The sequence below is a fragment of the Schistocerca cancellata genome, chromosome 4 (genome assembly GCF_023864275.1).
Source record: "Schistocerca cancellata isolate TAMUIC-IGC-003103 chromosome 4, iqSchCanc2.1, whole genome shotgun sequence".
In the NCBI taxonomy this organism is placed as follows: Eukaryota; Metazoa; Arthropoda; class Insecta; order Orthoptera; family Acrididae; genus Schistocerca; species Schistocerca cancellata.
Window position 1 is genome coordinate 235,873,153 of NC_064629.1, and position 13,277 is coordinate 235,886,429.

Genomic DNA, 13,277 nt, shown 5'->3' on the forward strand with positions numbered 1-13,277 from the left:
AAATCTCAGCAGCGTGTTGCTCTGAGTCATGAACCGGAAGCCATTGTTTTCCCTGTTTTGATTTAATGGTAGCCGGTTCTGGATTCCAGGCGGCGCTTAAATGTGCGATTTACACAATACGATCCGGCGGCAAACCTGAGAAGTGTAGTTAACATTATTTTGGGATTACTGATTGTACATGGTTTCCTTTTTGTACTGATTTTCATGTTCAGTGAAATTGTATTTCACGTCACCCATTGAAGGGCTGCCGTAATCTTGATATTGCAGTTTCTTATTGTATTATTCAATAATAGCACTAACTCTTTCTAAAGTACTCCTAATTTACTCGCACACAGTCATTTATGAAATTTGTAATGCTTTCATGGGCTGTTCCCATGTGCTCTTATATACTTATTGAAATCTGCAGCTGATGTGAGCACGAACTATTAAATGAGTTTTATCTTCAGCTGAATCGTTATTCGAACAAGCTGCCATCAGGAGTAACATTTCTCAATTATTTCCATGTATTTTACAGCCAGTACAAGGTAAGTTAATAGTGCCGAGAACTTTGAGACTTTATGCTGATCTTGAATATGTCTGGAGTGCTTACGGTATTTCAATTTCGTTTGTGGACATGTATTTGGGTGTTTCATCCTAAGAGTACGTGATCTTTCTATGAGGGAGGACAAGATACACTTAAGGATTTTGCCACGAAATTAGAAATTGTGATTGTAATGTAGCACCCATTTAAAATATGTTTCAAGTCCCCTTTATGTTCATCATTGTACCTACAACTAAATATATCAGTCAAATTGAAGTGAGTTCGCGTTAATATTCATTCTTGAATCAAAATTTTGCATAAAAAGGGGTATATTTTCAGTGCATTTTTACTGAAGATATATCAGTTATGTACTGAATTCAGTTCGAAAAATAAGTAGCAGGTTTTCACTGTACACATATGCCTTCAAAGTAATAAGGTCAAAAACATGTTTCAACAAAGATGTCGGCTGCCTTGTACGCCAGTCTTCCCAATGTACCGAAATCAGCCGATGGCAGCCAGATGTTGCTTCAGAGTGAGCTCACGTTTTTGTTGCCTCGTTGGCGGCACTCCGGAGAGGCTTCTCCAGAAAAAGTAGCTCTGTACTGCCAACCTGACCACGGAGACAGTGCTGACTCCTCCTGTGGCGTTTCAGACGAAGAGGTGGCATCGGTATCTTGCATTTTAAGGTTGGTCATTCTGCGGTGGCGCCAGACCGGTCTCCCCCGCGAAATACGAAATCTTGCTCCACGGAAGCGTATCTGCGAAGCGAGTTTGAACTCAGTGGCTCGTCTCTTCCTTTTCAACTGATACGCCATCTTGGAACAATTTTAACAAAATTGATTTCCCGAAGTCTAAAAATTATGCTGACCTCATCTGGTGGTCCTTTTCGCTACCAACAAGTCGATCGGTGTGGAATCGCTGGGAAAATTACTTTTATGGGTGAAAATTGTCTAACAAATTTACCAGTTCCATAATTATGTCTGCGATCAATCCGTGTCTGCAGTAGTTCGGTTCGTCATCTGTTTTACTTTTTGAATATTTGCCCGGATTTTGAATTAGCTAAATATTTCCTATCACTCTCTTTACAAGTCTGAACGAAATGGTCAATAGGACCCCGCTACATGAGTGCATGTGTGTGCCAGAAAAGTCTCCTGTTTACACCAACGTGCTACTTTCACTCTTCAGTTCTCAAAGACGATGTGGTACGGAGGCTAAGGAGCTTTAAACTACGAGGTACGGCAATGTTTCATCACAACAGATGATAAATACTATCGTCTGAGATGAAAAGGATGTGCTGGAGAACAAAGCAGTTCCTGCTGACTTCATGTAATGTGTGGCACATTAATGCATTTCTGCTGAATCATCCTCGATTTTTCCCACATGAAAGATCAATTGCAAACTCTCGAGCTGCATATAATCGATCACTTCAGATGAAAACTTCTTTGCACAGTACGACCTAAAATTTTACGCAACATAAGTTGTTTCACGTATAACATAACAGACACGTTTGGTTAGAACGTAACATTGCATGCAATTCTACACCTCAATTTTATTTGTATTTACTATGTCAGCTCTCGTTGTGTAATTCAAAATTTCGCCTTTTATTTGCTTTTTACAAATTATGCCTACCTCTACAAACATTTATTGGAAGTCAGAGCCACGTCTTACACAGCGTGATATAATAGGTTGTGTGGGAGTAGCATCCGTGAACCTAGTCCCACCAAGCCTGATACGAGAGAAATGCGCAGCTTAATGTTGACACTTTTTCTAGTAATGCCTTTCGGAACAGTTGAGGTATTACAATCGAAGCACGAAGACAAATACCTCCATTTTGATTATTAGTTATACTTAAAAATTACGTTTTAGTTACTGTTAATTAAATAAAGCATCGACAAAGATACATCGATATCTTTCGGAATACTTTGCCTAGACAAAATCCTATCTCAGTCTAGTGATCATCTGATCAAACGGGATTATTTGGTATACAATAATTGGAACTTTAATAGTGATGTGTTGGCAGAAGAGCCAACACCGTGTAGCTAGAGGAAGCCGAAATGCACGCGTTTAAGCTCACGCAGACTGGCGTGAGGTCTGGAACAGTTAAGGGAATTTAGAGTAGTAAATAAAGTACGTAGTTGATGTAATACTTAACTTTAATCCATAATTGGAGAACATCGGTCTGAAGGTACAGGCATCACTAGTTAAATATCTATTGATAATGGCGCCTTGCTAGGTCGTAGCAAATGACGTAGCTGAAGGCTATGCTAACTATTGTCTCGGCAAATGAGAGCGTATTTGTCGGTGTAGCTTCGCTAGCAAAGTCGGCTGTACAACTGGGGCGAGTGCTAGGAAGTGTCTCTAGACCTGCCGTGTGGCGGCGCTCGGTCTGCAATCACTGACAGTGGCGACACGCGGGTCCGTCGTATACCAGCGGACCGAGGCCGATTTAAAGGCTACCACCTAGCAAGTGTGGTTTCTGGCGGTGACACCACAAATAGTGAGCAGTTATTTATTTGCAACTTACAAAAAATAAATAGGTCTACATGTTTCAAAGCAGTCACCAACATTGTGTATAGCCCGTTGCCAGTCATGTGGAAGTCGTAGGATGCTTTTAGCAGCGCTACGTGTGTTGATAGATCGAGTGCAGAGGTCTATTGCCCGACGGATCTCTCTAACAGTTCTGAAGCTAATGCTATGTAGTGCTTCCTTCAATTTAGGAATCAGGTTGAAGTCACGAGGACTTAAGTACATGGAGAGTGGTGGGTGGAACGACACTTCCCAGGCACATCAATTGAATAAACCAGACACATCTTGCGCCATATGCGCCTCAGCATTGTCCTGCAAAACGATGGGCGGGTGCTTTAGAAAGTGCTGTTTCCTCTTTCTCTAAACTATTCGCAGTTCCAAAAAGGAACAGCTTACAGGAAGAAGCGGCGACCCGTTTTGCAGGACCCGCCCATCATTTTGCAGGACAGTGCTCGGGCGCATATGGCGCAGTTGTGACTGAATTGTCTGAATGGTTCAAATGGCTCTAAGTACTATGGGACTTAACATCTGAGATCCTCAGTCCCCTAGACTTAGAACTACTTAAACCTAACTAACCTAAGGACATCTCACACATCCATACCCGAGGCAAGATTCGAACCTGCGACCGGAGCAGCAGTGCGGTTCCGGACTGAACAGCCTAGAACCGCTCGGCCACAACGGCCGACCCCTGAATTGTTTGAATGATGGGGACGGGAAGTGCTGCACCACCCAACACACACCCGGACTTAAGCCCTTGTGACTTCAACTTGATTGCTAAATTGAAGGAAGCAAGTCATGGCATTCGCTTCAGATCTGTTATAGAGATTCACTGGCAATAGATCGCTCCACTCGAACTATCAACACAACTTGCGCTACTAAGGGTATCCTACGACTTCCACATCGCTGTCAACCGGTTATACACAATGACGGAGACTATTTTGAAGGACAATAAACGTTTGAAACGAATCTGTTCTGAATAAGCTGTAAATAAATAGTTGCCACTATTAAGGTTCCAACCTTCATACACCACAATGACTTTTTGTTTCATTTTTATCTTGACATTTTCTAGTGATTTTTCTTTTTGTAGATTTCTAGCCCTTAAGCCCCCTTTCAACTCGGTTCTATCGGTATATTATAAACACAAATTGAATCCGAACACAGCCGACTATTTGTGAGCAACTCCAATTGTCATTTATATTCACTAAATTACCCATATAATTGACCATCAACGTAACATAAAATTATATGTAACTTAATTTTAATCAGAAGACACACTGTAATTATGATCTATAACTCAGCTGACGCCGTAACGATTATCTCAAAAGCGGCCATGTTGAAAAACAAGTTTTTTACCTGTGGGTAGTAATCTTGGCACAATATCGAATTGCAGTAAGCACACAATTTGACAGCTATAATCTACATGTTTTCAAGATGGCACTGTGTTGTCTTTTGTCCAGTGTGAAGCTGACAACACTCATACAGCAATAAATTTCAGTGCATGTTACATGTTCTGCTGTTTATTCATGAAAGGCAAACAAACAAATATTCGGCAAAGTACTTGTTATTAATTGAATCCGTGGATTGGAGGAAAGGTACAACCACCCAAAAAAAAAAAAAGTTCAAATGGCTCTAACAAGGGAACCTCCCCATTGCACCCCCCTCAGATTTAGCTATAAGTTGGCACAGTGGATAGACCTTGAAAAGCTGAACACAGATCAATCGAGAAAACAGGAAGAAGTTGTGTGGAACTATGAAAAAAATAAACAAAATATACAAACTGAGTAGTTCATGCGCAAGATAAGCAACATCAAGGAGAGTATCAGATCAGGAGCGCCGTGGTCCCGTGATTAGCGTAAGTAGATGCGGAACGATAGGTCCTTGGTTCAAGTTTACCCTCGAGTAAAAAGTTTAATTTTTTCTTTTCAGACAATTATTATCTGTGCGTCCGTCCGTCCGATGCGAGGTAACTGCGCCGTAGTATGGGGACGCTACAACTAAACAAACATCGAAACAAAACATACGTTTTGACAGAGCACAGGGAAAACTGTGCGACTGTGAAACTGTTGCATTCATTTGTTGCAGTTTATGTGACAAACTCTTATGTTTTCATCACTTTATGGGAGTGCTTATCATATCCACAAGAAAACCTAAATCGGGCAAGGTGGAAGAATCTTTTTACCCATTCGCTAAGTGTACAAGTTAGGTGGGTCGACAACATTTTCCTGTCATGTGACGCACATGCCTTCACCAGTGTAGTATAGAATATATCAGACGTGTTTTCCTGTGGAGGAATCGGTTGACCTATGACCTTGCGATCAAATGTTTTCGGTTCCCATTGGACAGGCACGTCCTTTCGTCTACTAATCGCACGGTTTTGCGGTGCGGTTGCAAAACACAGGCACTAACTTATTACAGTGAACAGAGACGTCAATGAACGAACGGACAGATCATAACTTTGCGAAAATAAAGAAAGTAAACTTTTCACTCGAGGGAAGACTTGAGCCAAGGACCCCTCGGTCCGCAGGTGCTCACGCTAACCACGGGACCACGGCGCTCCTGAGCTCACATTATCCTTGATGTTGCGCCGGCCGCGGTGGTCTAGCGGTTCTAGGCGCGCAGTCCGGAACCGCGCGACTGCTACGGTCGCAGGTTCGAATCCTGCCTCGGGCATGGATGTGTGTGATGTCCTTAGGTTAGTTAGGTTTAAGTAGTTCTAAGTTCTAGGGGACTGATGGCCACAAATGTTAAGTCCCATAGTGCTCAGAGCCATTTGAACCATTTTGATGTTGCCTATCTTGCGCATGAACTACTCAGTTTGTATATTTTGTTTATTTTTTTCATTGTTCCACACTTCTTCCTGTTTTCTCGATTGATCTGTGTTCAGTTTTTCAAGGCCTATCCACTGTGCCAACTTATAACTAAATCTGAGGGGGGTGCGATGGGGAGGTTCCCTTGTAAGCACTATGGGACTTAACATCTGAGGTCATCAGTCCCCTAGACTTAGAACTACTTAAGCCTAACTAATCTAAGGACATCACACGCATCCATGCCCGAGGCAGGATTCGAACCTGCGACCGTAGCAGCAGCGCGGCTCCAGACTGAAGCGCCTAGAACCGCTCGTCCACATCGGCCGGCGTACAACCACCCAAGACATGTTTAGCCACAGGAGTTGTGGATTTGAGATTCGACATTGTTAGTGCGAGCTCGTGTTAATGTCATTTCAAATAATCATAGCTAGATCTCAGTACTTAAAGCGTTTCTGGTAAACTTACTCTCGTCAGGAGAGCTGGAGCAGAGCACCTTACGCGAGACCTCATATCTGACGGTCCCCTCGTCTGTGTCCAGCACGTACTTCCGGCGGTACCACTTCGAGTAGGAGCGCACTTTCCACAGCACCGTTCCTTTTCGCAGAACACTCAAGGTCTCTTCCAGTGGCTTGCTGTGCCTGTCGATGGCATCTGAAATACAAACAGAATAATTCGTGTAATTTTTTAGTTTTAGTTTTGTTATCTAAATCGGTTTGCAATCTTCACGATCTCTTTGAAAAATTTACGTTGTACAAGTTGCTTCATTTTCTTAACCAGTTTTACAATAATTAAAAGTATACGCATAAGTGCGAGTAGGACTCACGCACCGAGGGTTCCGCGCAGACTTAATTATGTACGTATCCAGGGAATCCAGAATCTCGACGATTTTCGCCTGCTATTGACATCAATATTCGCAAAATACACAAGTTGACAATTTTAAAACTATACAAAAAAACGTAAATTAGTTACAAACTACGGCGTGCATACGCTTTATTCAACATGTAAACGTCACTACAGATATTTGGATTTAGGTTATGACACGTTCGATATGCCTGCCATCATTGGCGATGATGAGGCGCAGACGAATAGCCAAATTCTGCATGACCCGCTGAAGTATCGGATCATCGATGCTGTCGATGAGGTCCTGAACGGCTGTTTTCAGCTCAGCAGTAGTTTTGGGGTTATTAGTGTACACCTTGTCTTTAATATAGCCTCACAAGAAGAAGTCGCTGTGTTCAGATCCGGAGAATATGGTGGCCAATCGAGGGCCATGCAGGGGTCTCTGGGTACCCAAGAGCCAGAATGCGGTCCCCAAAGTGCTCCTCCAGGACATCAAACACTCTCCTGCTTCGATGGGGTTGATCTCCGTCTTGCATGCACCACATCTTGCCGACATCAGGGTCACTTTGGATAATGGGGATGAAACCATCTTCCAAAACCTTAGCGCACTGTTCGGTAGTCAAGAAATGTGTTTCACAGTAACGAAGGTCAATAAGTGCTTATAACTCTTAATATATGAATTTTGAAGCCCATGTTTACCAGACTCGTTTGCTTCGAACGATCTTTTTGTCACACCCCAGAATTTTGTCCATTACTCCTGGGACACCCTGTAAACTTTCCTTGGCGCGTCACGTGCGTATAACGCATTGGCCAGCGTTCATAATGTTTTGACTCATCAGTGTAATTTTCTTGTTGTTAATGTATGGGTAAACGGCAAAGTAGTGGTGAGGAAGTTCTTGTGGATTCAAAATTAAGCAAAGCACCTCAACGATGGGCAATGAATGTTACCGCAAACTCTACCCTGCAGGCATGTCCCATACGTTATTATAGCTGACGAGGCATCTTCTTTTAAAAGCTACTTGTCTACACTTTAATCAGGGGATAACTTAGAACATAAAAAGCATCATTTTAATTATCATTTTAGCCGTGGCAGGAGTAGATCAGTTGATATTATATTTGAAATATAACGGGCAATCAAATGAAAACGAGATAGACTGGAAGAAACTAGTAAACTGTTTATTATTTCAAAATTAATCACCTTAACTGTTAATATATTTGCAATACTGTGAGGCATGCAGCGTTACTGTAAGAAGAGAAATTTGTTAACATCGAGTATAGATTTAAGTGTCAGGAAGTCGTTTCTGAAAGTATTTGTATGGAGTGTGGCCGTGTATAGAAGTGAAACGTGGACGGTTTGGACAAGAAGAGAATAGAAACTTTCGAACCGTAGTGCTACAGAAGAATGCTGAAGATAAGATGGGTAGATCACGTAACTAATGAGGAGGTATTGAATAGAATTAGGGAGAAGAGAAATTTGTCGCACACCTTGACTACAAGAAGGGATCGGTTGGTAGGACATGTCCTGAGGCATCAAAGAATCACCAATTTAGTATTGGAGGGCAGCGGGGAGAGTAAAAATCGTAGAGGGAGACCAAGAGATGAATGCACTAAGCAGATTCAGAAGGATGTAAGTTGCAGTAGGTACTGGGAGATGAAGACGCTTGCACAGGATAGAGTAGCATAGAGAGCTGCATCAAACCAGTCTCTGGACTGAAGACCACAACAACAACAACCACTGTGAGACAAGACGGTGAATGCTCAAAATGGTTCAAATGGCTCTGAGCACTATGGGACTTAACATATTAGGTCATCAGTCCCCTAGAACTTAGTACTACTTAAACCTAACTAACCTAAGCACATCGCACACATCCATGCCCTGCTGGCCGCGGTGGCCGTGCGGTTCTAGGTGCTGCCGTCCGGAACCGTGGGACTGCTACGGTCGCAGGTTCGAATCCTGCCTCGGGCATGGATGTGTGTGATGTCCTTGGGTTAGTTAGGTTTAAGTAGTTCTAAGTTCTAGGGGACTGATGACCTAAGATGTTAAGTCCCATAGTGCTCAGAGCCATTTGAACCATTTGAACCATCCATGCCCGGGGCAGGGTTCGAACCTGCGGTCGCGCGGTTCCAGACTGAAGCGCCTAGAACCGCTCGGCCACACCGGCCGGCTACGGTGAATGCCTTCCTGGAAAAATTTTTGCCCACCCACATGATGCCAAGGTGGTTTCGAGTACGCAGTAGAAATTTCGCTGGGAAGCCCTTACACATCCTACATCTCTCTACATGTACGTGATTCCTCTGCAATCCACAGTAAGTGCTTGGGAGATGGTTCGTTCGCCCACCTTCAAGTTATTTCTGTATCGTTCCACTCTCGACGAGCTCTGATTTATTTTATTACGATGACCATTTCTCCCTATGTATGTGGGCGTCAAAAACATATTGATAGAGTTGGTGATTGAAATTTCATGAGAACATCCTGCTGCAACGAAAAATGCATTTGTCTTAAGGATTGCCACGGCAATTCGCGTATCAAGTCCGTGGCACTCTCTCCCCTCTTTAATGATAGTACAAAACGAGCTACCCTTCTTTGAATTTTTTTGACATCCTCCGTCAATTCTATCTCATGCGGATCCCACACCGGACAGCAATACTCCATAAGAGGGCGGACAAGCCTAGTGTAAGAATCCCTTTTGTAGACCTGTTGCATTTTCTAATCGTTCTGGTAAGAAATCGCAGTCTTTGGTTGGCTTTCCCCACAACATTATCTATGTGATCATTCCAGTTTAAGATTTTCGTAATTATAATCCCTAAGTATTGAGTTGAGTTTACAGCCTTTAGATTTGTGTGATTTAACGTTTAACCGAAATTTTACAGAGTCCTTTTAATACTCATGTGGGTGACATCACAACTTTCATGATTTAGAGTCAATTGCCACTTTTCATACCTTGCAGCTGTCTTGTCTAAATCACTTTGCTATTGGTTTTGGTCGTCTAATGACTACATTCCTCCTTATAGTCCCGCTCTCTCCCCAAGCGATCTCCATATATGGGGAGGCCTGAAGAAAAACATTCGTGACTGGTGATTTGCTTCGGACGAAGAGTGCAGGCCTGGGTACAATCATGTTTCCGAAGGCAACTGCAAACATTTTCCATTAAGACATTGACCGTCTTGTTTCACTGTACGCTAAATGCATTAACAGTTATGCCGATTACTTTTGAAATAATGCACAGTTTACTTACTATTTTCCCATCTTTTTACATTTAATTTGACTGCCTCTTATAATTTAGACTTTTTAGTAGGCGGGGTCAGTTTTTTCCACAATAAATAGCTTATATAATTTTAACAACGTGCTTACTGAATAATTTTGTTACGACTACGGTGTCAGAATGTACAATTAGTTTTCAGGAAGTAACGTTTGGATGCGCGGGTCACACGCTGTAAAATGTAAATTACACTTGCAATGGAGCAAACGTAATGAGGAATACGTATGGTGTAAGAGAAATATTCATTGAATACTTCACGTCTGATCCTTTACATATAAGGAAATGTGCAAAACGGATGAGAAACCGTTGAAACAGGATTGTAACACGGTGCTATTAACAACGCAACAATCAATCACGCAAATAAACGAGGATTTCGTACGATTTGTTTCAATTTACATTCGACTTTTACTCCAGATAGGATTCTTTAAGTTTCGACTGCGCAGAAATTACAAGAGATAATTGCGCCCTGAGTCAATAAGTTTTCCGTCATTCATAGCTCTGGTAATAAATGAAACAACAAACTACAAAGCGTAAAATGAGAAAACTCCTATACTCGACAAGTTGCTCTGCCGTGAAAGAAAAATATCGTCTACAATGAGCGTACGGTGATGCCGACAACACTATTCCGGACAAGAATCGGGTGAGTGTGAATATAGCCATCCAGATTATCAGAAGAATATTTTTAAGTTCGTCGGAAGAAGTACGAGCCGTTCTCCTTTATTCCATTTAAACTATTAGCTTCTGTTTCCTACAAAGGCATTTTAAGAAATTCTTCAAGTGCGAAAGTGCAAATTGTCACATTATTCATTTCATGCCCAAAATAAAACCGGCTGGGATACATTAACCTAATATAAAATGAGTTACTCTATTAGATGAACAAGATATCTGCACATACCAGCTGTCTTCGTTGACACCCGGAAATTTTTATTTTAATATGACTTCGCTTTTTAGATTACGCTATGGAAATGTCACTACGGACAGCCTGTACAAACTGCAACGAGATCCTCGTTAACAAAGAGTATTTGCGACAGAAACACAATAAATGTTACATAATATATTTCATCTTCATTCCGTTTTTAAGTTCCTTAGGAATACGGAAGAAGTTTATGCTCGTAATTATATGCATTGAAATCGTTCTCAAAAATATAATACACGCAACACATTAAACTAAAAATAATTTGTAAAGCTACTGCACTAAATGGAGAAAGAATACAGAAGCTTAGGATTGAGGATAACATAGCTGTGACAGCTCCAGATGAAATAAATCTCCAAAGAATCTCAGAAGTTACGAACACAGTACTAAGGGATGAGTAGAAAATGAAAACAGACTTAAAAGGCAGAATTCCCCCTGCACTCCAAGCAATCAGAAGAAGTAAACATTAAAATTAGAGAAAATAAAATAAAACAAACGGGATCAAAAATGGTTCAAATGGCTCTAAGCACTATGGGACAACATTTGTCATCAGCCCCCTAGAACTTAGAACTACTTAAACCTAACTGACCTAAGGACGTCACACATATCCATGCCCGAGGCAGGACTCGAACCTGCGACCGTAGTAGTCGAGCGGTTCCGGACTGAGGCGCCTAGAACCGCTCGGCTACCGCGGCCGGCCAAACGGGATCACGTAGATATTTAGCGAGTAAGATAACTGAAGACGGAAGATACAAAGAACACATAAAACAAAGAATTAGAGAAGCAAAAGTAATGTGTTGAATAAAAGAAACATGTGTTATTCAGATGACCTAAATAATGAAGTAAGTAGAAAGTGGTTAAAAGCTCCATTTAGAACGTAGCAGTTTATGGCTGTGGGACATGGACAACAGGCAAAAATGAACTCCCTTGAAACATTTGAGGTATGGTGCTAGAGACGCCTGTTAAAGACGAAGTGAAGAGATAAAGCCGCCAACGAGGAAGTGCTGCAAAGAACTAGCGAATGAAGGTCATTTAAGAAAACAATACGAGTAGAGCTAAGAAGATATGAGTTGAATGGTCAAACAATACAACACAACGAGTTCCTTGCAACTTTCCTAGAAGGAAATGTACAAGGAGAGATAGTACATGGAGGACCGCGACTGGAATTTTTAAACGATTTATACATAATGCAGGAGTGTCTAATTCCACAGAAACAAAGAACTTGTCTTCTAATACATCCAGATGGAGAACTGCCAACCAAGTGAAGATTGATGAAAAAGAAAATCGCACCGAGACATTGCCAAACACATATACAACAAATACTTCACTATCATCCTACTTAAGAATTCACACGTATTATATTGATATATTAAATATTCAGTTACTCCTTTTAAAATACTTTACGATGAAATGGAAGGAGGAGACCTCTAATAAATCCTTCAGTCCTCGCCACTATCTCATCACGGCTGTGAGTGAATGGACGTGAAGAAACAGCGTGTTTTAACAGATGTTCTTTGATCTATTTTAATGTATTACCTGACATCAAAAGACCACTCACAAAACAGAAAGTAATTCTGGCTATATGTAAAGCCTGTTAGTAGTCCAAAGTCAGTATCCAGCCACGCATGGATAACACAAGAGCTGAAACTGAGTATAGCAAAGCAACAGGAAAATCCAGGAACACCATCTCAGTTTAATTCTCGATCCACTGCAGAGACCAGTGCTACATGTATTAGTGTCAGTGGTGTTGAGTAACACTTGAAATCGCTAAAATTGAACAAAGCTTCAGGGCCCGACGGAATCCCTATCAGATTCTACGCCGAATTTACTGCTGAGTTAGTCCTTCTTTCAATCATAATATACCAGACCCCTCGAACAAAAAATTGTGCTCACTAGTTAAAAGAAAGTACAGGTCACAGTCGTCTGCAAGAAGGGTGGCAGAAGTGATGCACACAACTACCGTGCAATATCTTTGATACCTACCTTTTGTAGAACCTTAGAACATATTACGAACCCAAACATAAAGCCCGCATCTCGTGGTCGTGCGGTAGCGTTCTCGCTTCCCACGCCCGGGTTCCCGGGTTCGATTCCCGGCGGGGTCAGGGATTTTCTCTGCCTCGTGATGGCTGGGTGTTGTGTGCTGTCCTTAGGTTAGTTAGGTTTAAGTAGTTCTAAGTTCTAGGGGACTTATGACCACAGCAGTTGAGTCCCATAGTGCTCAGAGCCATTTGAACCATTTGAACCCAAACATAAAGAGGTATCTTGAACAAAATGACGCCAATGCCAAACAGCACGGATTCCGAAAACATCGTTCATACGCAACCAAAATCGCGCTTGTTACACATGACATCCTGAAAGCCAGGGCTTAAAGGAGTCATGTAGATACAGTATTTTTTGATTTCCGAAAACCA

The 13,277-nt window shown here is 41.8% G+C and overlaps 1 protein-coding gene across 2 annotated transcripts in view; it reads right to left on the reverse strand.

The window, feature by feature from the left end:
• The window catches only part of LOC126184544 (1-phosphatidylinositol 4,5-bisphosphate phosphodiesterase eta-2-like), a 475,410-nt gene that overhangs the window by 244,536 nt on the left and 217,597 nt on the right, over positions 1–13,277 (reverse strand). For both annotated transcript variants that reach the window (XM_049926959.1, XM_049926958.1), the window contains exon 2: positions 6,319–6,504. In XM_049926959.1, coding sequence (XP_049782916.1) covers positions 6,319–6,504 — 186 coding nt within the window. The remainder of the gene's footprint in view (positions 1–6,318; positions 6,505–13,277) is intronic.